The 17,770-nt window shown below is 38.3% G+C and overlaps 1 protein-coding gene across 1 annotated transcript in view; it reads right to left on the minus strand.

Moving 5' to 3' along the window:
• The window catches only part of Pnn (desmosome associated protein-like protein pinnin), a 34,838-nt gene extending 22,281 nt beyond the window's left edge, over positions 1-12,557 (minus strand). The window contains exons 1-5 of the mRNA XM_089858767.1: positions 12,342-12,557; positions 11,786-11,872; positions 6,938-6,985; positions 5,762-5,846; positions 5,605-5,702 (exon numbers count right to left, since the gene is read on the minus strand). Of these exons, the coding sequence (XP_089714893.1) occupies positions 5,605-5,702; positions 5,762-5,846; positions 6,938-6,985; positions 11,786-11,872; positions 12,342-12,475 (452 nt within the window). The 5' untranslated portion in view covers positions 12,476-12,557. The remainder of the gene's footprint in view (positions 1-5,604; positions 5,703-5,761; positions 5,847-6,937; positions 6,986-11,785; positions 11,873-12,341) is intronic.
• Between the last annotated feature and the right edge of the window lie 5,213 nt (positions 12,558-17,770).

Here is a 17,770-nt window from a genome sequence, read left to right on the forward strand (position 1 = left end):
CTCTCCCCGTTCAAAAAAAAAGGTACTAAATGACCGCTACCCCCTAGAACAACTAGCACACCTCCCCCTTTTCCTGAATAAGACCCCTCTTTATAGACGCTTTGTGGCAGGTCTCTAATACTAAACTGAAAAGCTATGGCGACAGGAAAACGGTGATTGTAATCACAGAGTAAGGCAAAACTTGTCTTCAACGCCCCCCCCCTTGTGTATTTAGTCTTCTCGATAGTACCACTGGAAGTATCATAAGTTCATAAGATATGTTCCATAAGTTTGTCACTGGTTACCGAGAGCTTACCATGAAGTAGGACTGTTCACGAGCCGAGCTGAGCGAGCTTTTTAAAAGCTCGGCTCGGCTCGAGTCAAAAAAAACGACGGCTCGGCTCGACTCGAGCCGAGCTGGGTCTTGGCTCGGCTCGGCTCGAAAATGATCGAGCCGAGCCGAGCTGGCTCGATTAACATATACATGTTTAAAAAAAAAATTGCTACTACCAACGTCAAACTTGAGAATGACTATAAATGCCATCCCATGTTTAGGAATGTAGTGGTTCAGTAAAACCCGCTCTTTAAAATATGCTCAAGGCTAGAGACGAGAGATTTTTCCCACGCTTTATTTCATGTAAAAATAAACGGAACGCTATTGGTGGAGAGAATAAAGACTAAAAGCAAAAGCGCATAGATCAGAAAGTGAAGAACATTAAACCTTTCCAGCCTTTAGCAACGGTATTCGTGTAAAATGAGAAGCAAGGGGGGACACAAATGGGTGGTTGGTGAGCCTCGTTTTCAACTACCAATCGAATCAGAGATATATTAGGTCATCGTTAATGTCACGTGACAAGCGGAAAGTAGTTCGCGATGGTAGCGGCTCCTGGGGATAGTGGGGAATACTATTGAGAAATCGGCTGCTTAACTAGGCTTAACGGTTGTTCTTTAGCGCTCTTTCGGTTCAATCGTCGTGGAATTTTCAAGTTTCGTTAAGTTGAATTTTGATATTGTTTTTCATGCATTCTATTGCACCTTTAAGTTTTCCGTCTTTATCAATCAGGAAAAAGTCATCCTTTTCGTAGCTTTCTAAAATGTTTGCTAAATTCAAATCTGACATTTTGACAAATGTGCCGATTCCCGACTACCTAAATGACTAGATTATATTAAGCCTTGGAATTAAACTATAGCAGACGACATGAAAATAAAGAAATAAGTGAACTATATTTTCGAGAAAACTTACGCATGTACCTTGTGTAAAACTACGCGAAAGTAACTCTCCGCCGCGGCATAAGACCAACTCTTCCCGTCGCTCTGTAAGGGGGACGGAAATCTTGAATCGACTATGGGGGAACTCATTTTTCACGTTGCGTTTTAGGCTTCTCGTTCTTCACTTTCTGGTTATCTATGCGCTTTTGCTAAAAGGAAAGCACTATATCAGTGACTAATTTCGCGAGCCGGCTCGTGAGTCGGCTCGACTCGATGCCTGTTGGCTCGGCTCGGCTCGACCATAAAAAAGCTCGCTCGTTAATTAATCGAGCCGCAAAAGTGGCGGCTCGGCTCGGCTCGAACTCGGCTCGCTCGTCACGAGCCCGAGCTGGCTCGAGCTCGTGAACAGTCCTACCATGAAGTAATGGTTGGTGAAACGTCATAGATTTGCAAGCTTAGCACAGACTTTATAGGATGATGGACTGCAAAACCGCGGTAGATATTCTCGCTTGTCGATGTTGTACTAGCTGTAAGTATGGCTCTAGCATTACAAAGTATCTGTAGTGTCATACTTCTTTAACATATCTTATAAACTTATAGTTGAAGCAACGTTTCCCGAGAGTATGACGAGAAAAGATTTTTCTAGTCTTTGATTACAGCCTCAGGATGAGTTCATAGATTTTTATCTATTCGACTCCTTATCCTATTGTAAAACCTTTCTCTTAATTCCCTGCCCAATTATCTTTCTTAGAAATTGAGGGGTTCCATTGACAGTTTTCAACTGGTTACTAGACATTATGGAACCGTTATAGGTAGTAAAATTAGGAGTAAAACCTCTAAAATCAATCGATATCCTACTATGCATTTCAAAATAGGTACTGAATTTCTGCGCCATCTACGTTCGTAAAATCAAACTAAGCCCTGGGTGTCTTGGCCCTTAAGAGAGAATAGAGGAGAAAATTTCATTACTCTTTCAACAAATTTGACCCACCAAAATAAAATTCCCTGACTTTTCAATGACCTTTCGTCCCATTTTCATATTCCCTGACCCGTGGCAACCCTGGCCTGTCTCCAATTCAATTCGAGTTTTTTACAGTCATTGGTTACTCCTCTACTTGAAAAGCGCACCTCAAATTACATAGAGCCTTAATTGGATTGTCTCTTTCCAGAGTAATTAAACTCAAGACAGTTCGACATTTCAAATGTCTGAACTAAACTACAGGTTGGCTTTCCTGTCTCGTTTAATATTCCTTTCCTCTGATTGGTCGTCACTAGGCGCTTGCTCAGGGTTCATACAACTTTTGGAAAACAAATTTCCCTGAGTTTTCCAGGTTTTTCCCGTATCTATTGTATCCTATGGTGCAAATGTTAACGAAGGAGGGGAGGGGTGGGCAAATAGGACTATAACATACTAAAAGGACTTCCCCGTATCTCTAATATAACCAGAGTTTTGAGCCTCCAAAGTATAGCGTAATGTTAATCTTGTGAAGGGCATGTTCACAAACATTTTCTTAACTCGGAGCCTCCGGGATGAACTAGGCCCATGCATGTCAAATTTTATGTGGGGAAACATCCAGTTTGTTAGGAAAAATATTTTTACCATAGATGGCGCTTATTTTTCCGTTGTGACAGGGGTCTTCCTTAAATTATCGTGGATATTGTAGGGGTCGGTCATAAAATTTTTAGGATAGAGAAAAGTTTCATCCTAAAATTAACGTAAATGTTATTGGGGCTATTCACGTTTTATTGAATCTTTCGGTTAGATTGTATTGATTAAGGTTTCCCACAGTTCAGTTCAAACAGTTCAGTTTTCGGTTCAGTTCAGTTATTTTCGGTTTCAGTTTAGGGACTAAACTGATTTGATTGCTTCAGTTCAGTTTCAGTTTGCACATCTCCAAACTGATCAGTTTTCAGTTCGGTTCGGTTTATTTCTTAAACTGAACTGATAAAAACTGAACTGAAGAGATAGTTAAGTACTCTTTCGATCTATCGCGAGAAACGATATCAATACGTTCCCGCAAACATTAGTAGAACAATAGAAAACTGGCGTCGTTTAGTATTGCATGCTGTATGATATTTTGGGGGATGTGTCGCGTAAAGTTACCTTATTAGTGTCGCGTAGAGTTAAATTATTTCTGTCGCGTATATTTCATCATTTATGTCGCGTATATTTAATTACGCATAATATAATATTAATTATTTATTAGTATTTATATTAATAATAATTAACATTATAATAAATAAATTAATATTAAATTTTATTTATATTAATATTAATTAATTATATTAATTTAAGTCCCGTGATTAGCTGGAACCCTCTGCAGAGAGACACAGGCTAAAAGAATACCAATAATTAGTAACTAAAAAGGGTATCATAATTAGTTAACTAGTCAAAGGTTAATTGCTAATTGTTAATAATTAGTAGTTAGTGAAATAAACATGACTTTTAAGGTATGGCACTTGACGATTCCAAAATAGTAGTAGTAGAAAATGTTAGCGGTTAATAGTTACAATCTGGGGATTTTGGGCCTCTGACACCGTATTTTTCTTCTTGATAATCTCTGAAGGAGTTTTCGGTTCAGTTCAGTTATAACTGAAAACTGAACTGATCAGTTCGGTTTCCTGGCTGAACCGAACTGATAATTTCAGTTCAGTTTCAGTTCTTGAAAATCATAACTGAAACGTTTCAGTTCAGTTTCAGTTTTAGTCCAAAACCGAATTGAACCGAACTGTGGGAAACCTTAGTATTGATGACAACAAAATAAATTATTTCAATTAAAATAATTCAGTAAGAGTTATAAAAACGTATAGTTACAATCCGCGACCTTGGCCCAAATACTTAAGCAGTCGACAGGGTCACGGGGTTGAACTTTGTTTATTTTACGGTACTAAAAGCGCCCCCAAGCGGGAAAACACGGCGAACTAAATTAGTTAAAAAAATATTCTCGCTTCGCCACACGCATGGGCCTATTTCATCCCGGAGGCTCCGCTTAACTACTCGGCCCCTGATTGACACAAATTTCCCTGAATTTTACTAAAAATTGTAATTTTCCCTGGGATTTTTGTCAACTATTTATTGCCCTGATTTCCAGGTTTGTATGAACCCTGTTGCTAACCGTGAAGCGCAAGTTTTTCGCTACTAGTCTATTCCTGGCGCCTTGTAGCGTTTGACGTGCGTGCAGCAACGCGAAGATAAATGTTTTCGCTGCCAATGTGGAAACTGTTACCTACGCAAAAAGGAGCAAAGCAACGCGAAACAGCTCAGTGTGGACGGCCCTTTAATGACGTTTCCGAGAATATTTTATCCTTCCGAAGCAAGTTCCAAATTGAATAAAATCTGTCTTCCCTAACCTTTAATTTTTAAGCTTCTTCTTCTTCAAAAAAAATTCGGAAATGTTAAGGGGGAAGTCTAGCGATTTGAAGTACGCAGACAAGCCACTAGAGGCAGCACTTTACATTTTTGTTTTGCCTAATCGAAAATATAGATGGCTCGAAAAATCGTCTCTTGAGAAGGGCGGTTTTGGGGAGGTGCGAAAAATATCGTGTCTAAATAAACTTCATGGGGACAGTCTAAGTTGCTAATGCAGGCGAAACTATTTCTATGGAACCAAAATAATAAAGGGTAAAACTGTCGAACCCTTCCTAGAAAAAGCAGGGAAGGTTAATCCCTAACAGGACAAAGAAGATGGGGCTGGGGGTTTGAGAAATAGTTGGTATCTATCAAACCATATATGAAGAGCTACAAAATTCACCCACCTTCGAGAAAGGATACACAAGAATAGCCTATTCAAGAAAAAAATCTCCCCCCCCCCCATTCAATGGAAGGACGGTATAGAGAAAGATAATATGACGGTAAAATTTGGGGAGCATGGGGTTAAACAAGGGCGTGGTCGAATGATTGACAGGAAGGCCTAGAACTCGGCCAGGGTTGAGATAAGGTTTATATCAAAAGCCAACTCATACATAGTGGTGCCATCTTTAGAAAACCTGAAAAGCAGGCTTCGGATTACAAATTTCGCATTTAATTTAAATCTATTTAAGCCAGAGTCACCAAAGCAAATCATTCGCTACAAAGCCTCGGTACGGACCGCTGGCAATTGGAATTTTGCAATTCGAGTGTTTAGAACTGGAGATTCCAGTTCAGGGAGTTCTTTATTTTAAATTAAAATTAACGAATAGTAATTAAACTTAAAATATTTTGAAAACTATTTCAATCGCTACAATAGACATTAAATTTATTTTTAAAACAAACCGCGATGTTCTATCTTTTTTAGTTATCTTGCATTTAGTTCAAGAAAATTTGCCTTTATTCCTTCAAAACGCTAGACTTCCCCCTTAACCCTTAAAATAGATTCTCAACAAAACCACCTGTAACCCAACCCTTGATAATAAATTATTCATTTTTAAAGTGATTACCTTTCAACGACTTTTTTATCACCCTTCTGGATTTCAATCGTGTCCTTCCTGCTCTTCACCTCCCTGGGGGTTGCTACCACCGATGACTGGACGCTTACCTAGAGAAACATTTTGTTCAAGTACTCGAAAAGTTAGATTAACTGGAAGAAGGCCAAACCTTGCGAGGCGGTTCGTCTTCATCCGGGCTTTCGTCTTTGTTTGGGCGCAAAAATCGGGCGTTTCTTCCTCTAGCACCACCCATCCTGCAAAACATCACGTCAGTTTTTATTACCATTGGTGTTCCAAAACTTATGATAAAAAACCATGAAGGAATTTACTATAAGAAGACATAAGTAGCGAGTTTCTACGCTTCTACTCTTACGCCGGCGTTAGTGGACAAGTAAGCCCCACCCCTTTCATGTCCGTCATTGCTCCGCCCTTTCCCATTGGATCCCGTGGGTGATAGGTCATACGGAAGCCAATGCCGTATTCCGACTAGAAAAAAAAAAATCCTCCAGCATAGAGAGCTTTCAGATGGGACAGTAGTAGTAGGTCACACCCTCCCATATTGGGTGGTCTCAGCTTCATTCCCGCTTTGCACCCAGCCACCCACCCACCAACCAATATGGCAGCGTAAATTATGTCACGAGACTCGGCTCTTCCTCCAATTGAAAGCTCTCTATAATAAACAGAAAACGGAGGCTGCCAGCGGTGCTGAAACGGTTCGCGAATGGTTTTTAATTGCCATTAACAAGTTAGTTAAAGGTTTTGAACCGAACTTGATGGATTTTGAATACGTGTCTATACGTTGAAAATCGTTCGTTCTAAATCGAATCAAGTGTATGATTTCGTCAGTTCCAAAAACCAAACCAAGGCTTAACGAAAAGGTAAAACTAAAAGAGATAGATGGTGAAAATACTAAGTCCCGCCTCCGTTTCCACGCCATGAGGGGAGATTGTCGACTATCACGCGAGCGAGAACCGGCCTCCTACAGTAAATTCCTTCTCAGTAAAAACCGAACTACAGTGGATTGTATGAACAATTTAGAGTCGCAAATGCTCTACTACATTTCGCTCCAAGTGCCCGCGTTTACAGTTATGATTAGTGTTTTACAAATGGCATCTTCTTAATTAAATAAACATTTAATTATCTTACGTAAATAGTAAGTGTGACGTAAACGTCACGTGCTTAGCTTTGACACCGATTTGGTTATATGGGTGACGTCACACTAGACACTCCGATCGTAACTTGTTTAGGATGTCATTAGGGTAAAATGCCAGTAACAGTTTCGAATCACAATCGTTCATAGAACCCAATCCTTTTCGTACATCTTGTATATTAACTGTTTACATACCTATTAGGTCCTACTCCTCGCTTGCCACGAATCGAAAATTCATTTCCTCTGTAAATGTAAACCAGTCTTATTATTTAATATCGCGTACATCAACACTAGCATTAAAAATATATTATTTGGCGTGGGCTCTTTGAAGGTAGAATGAAATGGCTCCACAACCATTTTTTAATCGTTTCAGATAACTTAATATCCAAACATTTTCAAACAAAATAAAGTTTCAGTAGTTAAGCCTTACACTAATTATTTTTTAATTGAAGCGTGTTATTTATTTTAAATATTTTTAATTGAAGCGTGTTTTTATTTTTAATACCAGAAACCAATTGCATCACGAGGATCTTTGTAAAATGTCTGCTTTAAGTTCAAGTGGTACGCAATCGCTAATTGGCCACAAGTCTCTGAGATAAACACGCACACTTTGAAACAATTCATAATTTTAACACTTAACCGAAAGCGTTTAGTAAGTTAACTGATTAAAGATGACTGCCTGACCATTTCAGGGTCCATGCAACTTTTGGAAAACAAATTTCCCCGATTTTTCCAGGTTTTTCTCCCATATGGAGTATCCTATGGAGCAAATGTTAACGAAGGAGGGGGTGGCAAATAGGATTATTACATAATCAAAGGACATCCCAGTATCTCTAATATAACCCGAGTTATGAGCCTCCAAAGTATAGTGTAATGTTAATCCTATGGAGGGAATGTTCACGCACATTTTCCTCAATTACTTGTCCCCTGTTTGACGCAAATTTCCCTGAATTTCACTAAAAATTCGAAATTTCCCTGAATTTTCCCTGAGGTTTGTATGAACCCTGCATTTCCTTTTCCCCTTTGATGACCTACAACTCTAAAAATACACGCCTGTTGCCTGTTCATATTAGCGTACGTGTCACCTTTGAAACTTGATATAAAATTAACTGAGGAGTTTGGAAAGTTTCGTTGAAGATTTTCCATCTTTATTGATTAAAAACCAGCTGTTAAGTCATTTCAGTTTTCCTTTTACCGCATACAGCTCTAACATCCAAGGGAAAAGTTTTCGTTGAGATCGACTAGGCGGGGCTTAAAATCGAAATTAAAGGAGTCCAAAGAAGGCAGCGCTGGGTGGTTAAAAGTTATTTGAAGTACGTCAGAGGCCTGTGACCAAGGAGAGGCGTGGTTCGTTTTATTTCAAAACTACCACTTCAGGGAATTGGCGCGGCAATATCGTGAAAACCAAGGCTATGTTAACGTAGTCTTTGGACCTACGCGTCACGTGGTCCCCGTCACAAATTTCAAATAATTTTATTCACCCGCTTTTGCCTTCTTTGGAGTCCCTTTAAAAACTTATGTAAAGCACATTCAGGGTTCTTAGAACTTTTGGGGAAACAAATTTCCCTGAGATTTCCAGGTTTACTCCCCATATATTTCCCTGAGTTTTCCAGGTTGGGGTATCCTATGGAGCAAACGTCAACGAAGTAGGAGGGGCGGGCAAATAGGACTATTACATAATCAAAGAACCAGAGTTAAGAGCGTCCAAAGTTTAGTGTAATGTTAATCCTATGGAGGGGGTATGTTAATGAACATTTTGCTTAATTACTCGGCCCGGTTTGACGCAAATTTCCCCGATTTCCATGAATTTTCCCCGAGGTTTCTGTCTACTATTTATTTCCCTGATTTTTCCAGGTTTCTATGAGCCCTGATAATAACTTTGGTTTGCTGTTGATGCTAGATTTAGGACGTCTCAAATTAGTACAAATTTCAGTTGAAAACGACGCCCAAAGAAGTACATTACTAAAACATTTAGCGTAAGTCCACGCCCCTCTAAGTACTGAGATGTAAAAACCCAAGCCATCTTCATCGAGGATATCTGGCTAACTCCGTCTAATTTATTCAAAACAATTACCAGCTCCCTATTCCTAATAGACCCAACCAACAATTAAACAAGTTGCTTTGGTCTAATGCCCATCTAAGGGATAGGATCAAGCGACTAACAAAATTGACTGTCGTTGAGCGACGAAAATAAATCTCTTATTTTTCTGATTGGTTTAGGGTCTGACTCTTGGGGTAAAACGGGCTCCGCGCATGGCAAAATCTAGCCAATCAGGTAATCCCTTTCTCGCCTCAAAACCCAAGCTCGAAATGTGAGCCGTTATAAAAATTCAAAAGATTTGTTGGTTGTGTCTACGTAAAAAAAGTGGGAAGGGTTTTTGATCTTCTAAAGTGATTTAAAAAATGGTTGTCTGCATGGTCAATTCATTCTTTCCTTAATAAATAACTAGAGGTGTGCGGTTAACCGTTTCAATCGAATAATTCGATCGAATACCGAACCGAATTATTCGATCCGGAATTCGATAAACAAATTTTGACTATTCGATACGAATATCGAATACCGAACTGACTATTCGGTTAAAGTTCGACTACCATAAATTTAGGTCCTTGGCACTAGAGAGACCACCTTCTTTTAAAAAATATCATCCCTATTTTATTTGTCCTCCATCAAAAACTACCATCAAGTGCCTAGGAAAAGTTTAAGAAATACTTGGCCATCAATGAGGAGAGGTATTTTGAAATTTAAGAGCTCCTAAATGTTTTTCTCCTCGCTTTGTATTAACTATTCGCGAATATTAGGGTTACCACCCGATTAATCGTCAATAGTTAAGTCTAGTATTCGCGAGTATTAGGGTTAACTATTCGCGAATACTAGGCTTAACTATTCGCGATTAATCGGGAAGGAAAAAATTTACCAAGGCCTAACTGTTCTGTATTCGATTTGGAATAAACTATTCGATTCGGTATTTGATATGGAAATTTTTTTTGTATTCGATAACTGGTTCGATACCCAAAAAGTGGTATTCGCACACCCCTATAAATAACAAAGCTAATCCCCAATTTTATTCTCAATACGCAAACTTGTCCTTGCGAGTCTACTTCATAAATCCACGCCTATAGTTGAAAGAGTGAAGAAATAAGGGAGGAGTTTAGACACCATGATTCCCATCTTGTAAAATCCTGCCTTTAAACTATATCATCCTGAAAAACCAGCATGTGCAAAGTCAAGCTCGGGAATACTTCAAATAATTACACCAATCGGAAGATGGATTGCTTCTAAGACCATTAAACACAGATGGACTAGAATGATAAGCTTAAACCCATATCTTGAAATTTCAGCGCGTAACGTCGCCCCTAGCGGGAGACTCCCGAAACATTTCAAGGCATCTTTGTGACCTTTATTATGTCGTCTGCTCTGTTGAATTTTTATGATTGTACGGTTAAGGCACGGTTAGGTTTTTCCTCTCCGCTTTTTCGCCTTTTATGTTCGTTTTCTTATAAGTAATTTAAAGGATTAGTTTGGGTATTTAAGATGCCAAGCAAAAGGCGCGCTTTCGGAGTTTGTAAAAATGATCAACGTTATTCTGATAAATCCCATAGGAATGGCATTACTTTCTACACAATACCAAACCCCAAATATCAACTTTCTAAAAATGAACTATGGATTAAGGCTTGTATAGTAATTCTTATACCTATTCAAATCAAAAACATAATTGAAAGTAACTTACATTCAACTAAACACTTTCTCTAACTTAGGTTACGTTCTAACCTAACATAGACTTTCGAGCTTTACCGGGCCTAATGTCGTCTGCTATTTTACGCGCCTGTTTGTTTGATTGGAAATAGTTTCAATATTGGTCGCGGCGAGGCGCTAGAGAGACGCTTCCCACAAGGAACCACCCGCCCTATCTCCATTCCAGTCCATCTGTCTTTAATGGTCTTAGATTGCTTGCACACTAAACATGTTTTAGTCTGAACTCGGGTGGTGACATGGGCAGGGTTCATACAACTTTTGGAAAACAAATTTCACTGAGTTTTCCAGGTTTTTCTCCCATATGGAGTATCCTATGGAGCAAATGTTAACGGAGGGGGGAGGGGGGCAAATAGAGGACATTCCCGTACCTCTATTAGAACCAGAGTTACGAGACTCCAAAGTATTTAGTGTAATGTTAATCCTATGGAGGGGATGTTTATGAACATTTTGCTTAATTACTCGGCCACTGTTTGACACAAATTTCCCTGATTTCCCTGAATCTTACTAAAAATTCCCAGAATTTGCCTGAGGTTTTTGTCAACTATTTATTTCCCTGATTTTTCCAGGTTTGTATGAACCCTGCATGGGGCATTTTTACGTCTTACCAGCCCAGAAGGTTAAGTTCCATCCTTACACAATAGCGATAAAAGATTCACCCTGTAACCTCTATAATTTCCTTGTTGAAGACTCAAGAAGACAAAAAACGCTCTGCATAAACTTATATTCTATTCCCTTTAATGTTCCGGAGCAGTCTCAGAACGCTCTGAAAAGTTTCGCCTGTTTCATTTGTTGATCTAGATCATCTGCATTTCGTTTACCACGCGCTTGGATGGAGGTCAAGGGGGCAACTCTGTAAAGACGTTTTGGCGGAAAGAAGCTCCGGAAATGTCAAATATTTATTTTCCCCTGAGCAATCTGGGAAGAATCCTGGCGCTCTTTGTCAGAGTTCATGACGTAACAAAGCGAATCGCGAGCATTCTAATAGCGGGAAAATTAAATACGCAATCAAAGCGAGTCGCGAGTGTGGCTTAGTTTCAACAAATGTCACTAGAGTTCTGATTTGTTCTTGCATTTAGCTCCCTAAAATTAGTGTGTAGAAGATTAGGCAGAGCGTTTCGGGAGCGAGGACAGGTGCTGACATTTGCTTTAAATACACTTGCAGAACTGTATCATGTCAGTGCAAGTTTCAAGGGCGGGGGGGGGGGGTGACTTCTTTCAAATACTCTCGTTATCCCAAAATTTCCCGGCTAGTTTCCACATACAAGCGTTACAATTTGGTAGATACTCACGTCAAGGCTTGACCTTGCATCCGATCTCCCTTTTCTCGGCCTCTAAACTCTCCATTAGCCGCTTGCGCCATTCGTCTAGCATTTTGCCTAAAAATAACAACAAACAAATGAAATGTAAGAAATTCATTGAACTCTTTTAAGTAGTAGAAGGGAAAACAAGAACTTTTTTGTCCTTTTTAGAATTAACAAAGCGTAGCAAATGGTTTCCATCTATCTATATAAATTTTTATTACTCTACATCAGCGCATGCGAAACTAACACACCCTCACCACCTAATTAATACGAAAAATGATGCTTTGCAGTACCTTTTAGTTTTAGACTGCTTTTAAAAAGGTTTTAATCAACGTTATACTTTTTTATCAATGTGTTTTATCAATGCAGTCAGAAAAAACTGAAAGCTGAACTAAAAGATACCATAGTAAGATTCTAAAAGGCCGAAAAGTTTTGGATCTAAGCTTCGAATCATAATTAGCCCATTAAATATCCTAATTCAAAACTCAAACACCAAGTTACACCATCATATTCATCTTAGGAAATAGCTTAAGCCTTGGCCAACCTTGATTCTGCTGGATCCCGTCCGGTAATCTTTTTAATAGACTCATCAATTTCTTTCAAGTTAGTGGTTGCCGTTTCATACTCAATTTTAAGTTTACCAAACAAGTCATTGTTATCCGCAACAGCAACAGCCATAGTTTTAAATTATAATTTGATCAGCACCAAACCTCGACATCAGTCAGTGTGAAATTGGGAATGGATTCTTTGGGAAGTTGGGAGCAGGCTAGGAAATAAGACAGGTTTACAGGTCAAAAACCAGTTTATTAATAGCTTGGACCACTTTTTTTATTCAAAACGTGAGGGTCACTGGTCCCAATGACTAGTTTATTAATTCCTACTTTTATTAAAAATTGATATGGGGACCTCTTTAATTATTTTCATTTTAAGATAAATTTCGACTCCATGAGTCCAGTGTGTATACAACCCTAAGCCGAGAGAGATTTTTTTAGAAGAGAGAACGACCACAAGCCTAGGACCAGTAGAAAAATAAATAGGGGAAGGGTCACTGGTCCCGGGACCAGTTTCATATTTAAGACATCAGGGGTCACTGGTCCGGAGGACTAGTTCAGAAATAAACCTTATTTCCAAGCCTGGTTGGGAGCACCGGAGCAGGGTAGGAAATAAGACGGGTTTACAAGTACAAAACCAGTTTATTAATTACTCGGACCAGTTTATTTATTCCAAAACTTGGGGTCAGTGGTCCCAGGGACCACTTTATTAATTATCGTCTTTGGTAAAAATAGACGGTGGGACCAGTTTATTAATTCGGGGTTTCTTAATAGAATTTTTCTAGCTCAACACATTTTCTACCAATTCTACTCCTATGTAGTTAGTACTCCTTGGCTAAAACTTCCCTACAAAAATTTTGTAGTCTATTGACTCTTCATCTTGACCATAGCCCCCTGGATCACGCGACTCGCGGACGCAGGCTGCTCGCGCTATAGAAGCCCGCCCAATAGGCCAGTCTGGGAAATAGCACACTTCCTCTGGTCCAAAACCAGTTTATTAATTGCTTGGACTAGTTTTTTAATTCAAAAAGTGGGGATTACTGATCCTCGGACCAGTATATTAATTGCAAATCTATAGGAGAACAAAGGCTAGGACCACTCCGGAGACCAGTTTATTATTTAGGACACTAGGGGGTCACTGGTCCCAAGGACTAGTTTAAAAAATATCCTTATTTCCCAGACTGCAATAGGCCCAAAAACGCGTATCAAGCATTTTAACAGAGTTGCCAGTTGGGCGGTTTCCCGCCCAAATTGGGCTTGTTTTTGATCTATGTAGCGGGAAAAAAATGGTTGGGCGGAAGGCGGTTTTTTGGGCTGGTATTTTGGTAAGGTTTCTGCCGGTCTCGGTCTGCGAGTCGGCGGTTACGGGTAAGCGCAGTGATTCAGTGAAGGGAGGAGGGGTTCGGCCGGCCACTCGGAACTCGTGAGATTCATTCTGTTCTGTGCCACTTTAGCTACCTTCCCCCATTCATCTAACACGCAGTGCCTCTAGGCCCTAGGCTCCTAGCCCCTAGTAGCGGACTGGATTGAAAACTCTAGGCGGGAAATTCGCGAATGGTAGACTGGCATTTTAAAAACGGGGAGCGCTACAATTATAAAATTAAAAAAAAATTATAAAATGCATTTTTAGCATTAGAGGGTTTACGAAGTTAATTTAGGGATTCTACTAGTCGAAATGTCTAAAATCTAATAAAAAATGAACTCATTTTTAAGCTAAGAGATATTTGAAAAATGAAAACGAAGTTAATACCGTATTCTCTGGACAGTGTATCAGGGAAACTACTGTAACTAAACAAGTTTATGATATTACTGTCTATTAAATATGTTTATATTGTAAGTTAATAACCTGGCTTATTGTTTAAAAGACTTTCTTTATTGGGCGGAAATTGGGCGGTTTTTTGCAAAAACCAAATTTTTGTTTGGGCGGTAATTTGGGCTGCTTTCCGCTTGGGTTGGGCGGGATCTGCAAAACTTATCTGGCAACTCTGCATTTTAAGCCGAAAATCAAAGCCGTCAGCTTTTAACATGGTCGTCTATGGGAGGAACACCCTTTTTTGGCCCTAATTTGGCAAATAATGGCTCAAATCTCTTGAAATTTTAATCGGATGTGTAAAATAAGGTTTGTGATTTTTGTGCAAAATTTCAAAAGATTATATCTTGTAGTTTTTTTGTAAAAAAAAAATAAAACTTAGACGAAAATCAAAGCCGTCAGCTTTTAGCATGGCCGTCTATGGAGGGAACCACGTTTTTTGACCCTAATTTGGCAAATACTGGCTCAAATCTCTTGAAATTTTGATGAGATGTGTAAAATAAGGTTTATGATTTTTGTGCAAAGTTTCAAAAGATTATATCTTGTAGTTTTTTTGTAAAATAATTAAAACTTTGTCAAAAATCCAAGCCCTAATTTGGCAAATACTGACTCAAATCCCTTGAAATATTAATGAAATCGGCCAAAACATTAGTACAAGAAAAAAATGCTAAAAGCTTGTCAAATAGTATGGGACACATCCTTGCGTGGTTCTGAAAGTATCAAGGATCGTGCTTCAAAACCTTGCATAGCAGAAAATATTCTATATAATATGGAAATCACCTTCTTTCTTTCTATTTCGCAAAATGGAATGAACCCACCAACGAGGACTGTTCCTAATTTTCAATGTTTTTAATACAGTGCGTTAACATTAACAAACGCTTATCTCTTGCACTAGCCATCTCTACAAACTATGTTCTTTAACTAGATGGCGCGTTGGAAGGCAAACTTTAATATCCTTGGAAATAATTAAGTGCGCCTATGCGATAGGTGTAGTAAAGAATCAGAAACGAATTTCCGATTCTGAAGCACAAAGCTGAACTCGAAAGCAGAAAGTGTACAACCAGTTTAAGCTTCTGTACAGCGGATTCCGCTCGTTTGCGAAGGTACCTCAAGGAAGAGTTTTTGATTGGATATAACTTTTTTGTATCTTATTAACTGTTTTAAAACAATTCCACAGAACTACAATTCGGGCCCTCATTATATGGTTAAAATTTCAAAAAGATCCATTTAATAGTTTATGTTGTCGGTAATCTAGCTTAATTACCAGTCGTCGGTAATCTAGCTGAATTACAGTTGTCGGTAATCTAGCTTAATAACCATTCGTCGGTAATCTAGCTTAATTACCAGTCGTCGGTAATCTAGCTTAATTACCAGTCGTCGGTAATCTAGCTTAATTACCAGTCGTCGGTAATCTAGCTGAATTACCAGTCGTCGGTAATCTAGCTGAATTACCAGTCGTCGGTAATCTAGCTTAATTACCAGTCGTCGGTAATCTAGCTGAATTACCAGTCGTCGGTAATCTAGCTTAATTACCCTAATTGGTAATCTACTTTAATTAACCTTAATTGGTAATCTACTTTAATTAACCTTAATTGGTAATCTAGTTTAATTATTCTTAATTTGTAATCTAGTTTAATAACCTCTAATTGCTAGTCTAGTTTAATTACCTCTAATTGGTATTTTATTTTAAATACGTTTAATTGGTAAACTACTTTAAGTACGTTTAATTGGTAAACTACTTTAAGTACGTTTAATTGCTAAACTACTTTAATTACTTAAATTCGAAATCTAGTTTATTTATCTTTAATTGGGAGTCTAATTTAATTATCTTTAAGTGATAATCTAGTTTAATCATCTTTTATTGGTAATCCAGATTAATTAGCAGGGAAAAGTTAAAATGTCTATTAAGCTAGCTATTTGTTCTATTAATTGGACTATATCCGCGACAATTTCGACCCGGTTTTGATGGCGTCACCGCAGCGGCCGCGTTAACGTCACGGCGACACTATTAAAGCCGTCTTATCTCACCATCGATAGGTCATTCCAACCAACAGGCATTAAGAAGAAACAATCGGATTATTATGAGGCAACTATACGTTAAAAAAGGCTAATATTGGTCGCTCTGATATTTCCTAATAAAACAGTGTATCCATGCTTAATATCGCAGATTGCGGTAGTTTTTAAAATTTTAAATTAAACATACTTAAAATTAATTCTTCTTAAAAACAATAAAAATAATCCTAGATTATAGTGTAAAGTTTCATTTAAGACCGTTCCCAAAACTAACCAATTAACGTATAGTTTTTCTAAATCACGAGTAACCGATTTGTTTTTTTCGAAAAATTATCCATGTTATTTTATAAGGGAAAAATTCCTGTTTTTCGTAAAAAGGTGTGATTAATTTTATGGAAATGAAAACCACCCTTAGCAACTTTATTTTTTATAAAATAAACTAATTATGGATCTCTTTGGAATTTTAACCACATATTGAGGGCCCAAATTGTAGTTCTGTGGAATTTTTTCAAAACAGTTAATACAATACAAAAAAAACTACATCCAAACAAATTAAGCTAGATTAGCGACGACTGGTAATTAAGCTATATTACCGACGACTGGTAATTAAGCTAGTTTACGGACGACTGGTAATTAAGCAAGATTACCGACGACTGGTAATTAAGCTAGATTACCGACGACTGGTAATTAAGCTAGATTACCGTCGACTGGTAATTAAGCTAGATTACCGACGACTGGTAATTAAGCTAGATTACCGACGACTGGTAATTAAGCTAGATTACCGACGACTGGTAATTAAGCTAGATTACCGACGACTGGTAATTAAGCTAGATTACCGTCGACTGGTAATTAAGCTAGATTACCGACGACTGGTAGTTAAGCTAGATTAAAGACGATGACTTCATCTTCAATCAAGCCTTGGCCTTCGATTATATTTCTTGATGGTATTTTAATTAGGGAGCTTACTTTTACCAAATGCAGATCACAGAGATTCAAACTCATAGGTTTACAACATACACACACGGCGATAGCGACTCGCGATCAAATCTGGTTAGAGAGGTCAAAGTAAAAAGTTCATAACATGCAAATGTGGCAATGACGTCAAAAGAAGCTTCATCCCGAATATAATTTTGATTAGTTATCAAAATAATTTTAAGTCGGCCTCTGCGATTACGTCCGACCGAAAGCTGTAGATGTTTCACCGCAGAGGTTCTCACACAGCGTTTTCAGTCAAGTGGAAACTAAGCTTTAGCCAAAAACTCTAGCGTTTTTCAGTCGACTTTAGAATTAATTTAATAGCTTTGGCATCCCAAGTAGATATTACTGACAGCATTCCACATGGTGCTATCGAAACCAAGGAAGAAGATCCGACACTTGGACTTCTGAAACTATCAAGCTGTCGTGGCCTATTTGGTATAGGCAAAGGACTAGGAATCAAAGCGGAAAAATCGTACATAGTCACTTGTGATACTTATAGATAAAAAGCTTGCAATAGAAATAAATTAGAACATATTTTGCTTTAATATTGTTCTACAAAGAAACATGCAATTTTACAAATATTATAAAAATATCAAAATTGATTTGTCAAATCTAAATACT

This window comes from Phalangium opilio, unplaced genomic scaffold (assembly GCF_054372755.1).
Source record: "Phalangium opilio isolate 3A_F unplaced genomic scaffold, DU_Popi_V2 ptg000329l_1, whole genome shotgun sequence".
NCBI lineage: Eukaryota > Metazoa > Arthropoda > Arachnida > Opiliones > Phalangiidae > Phalangium > Phalangium opilio.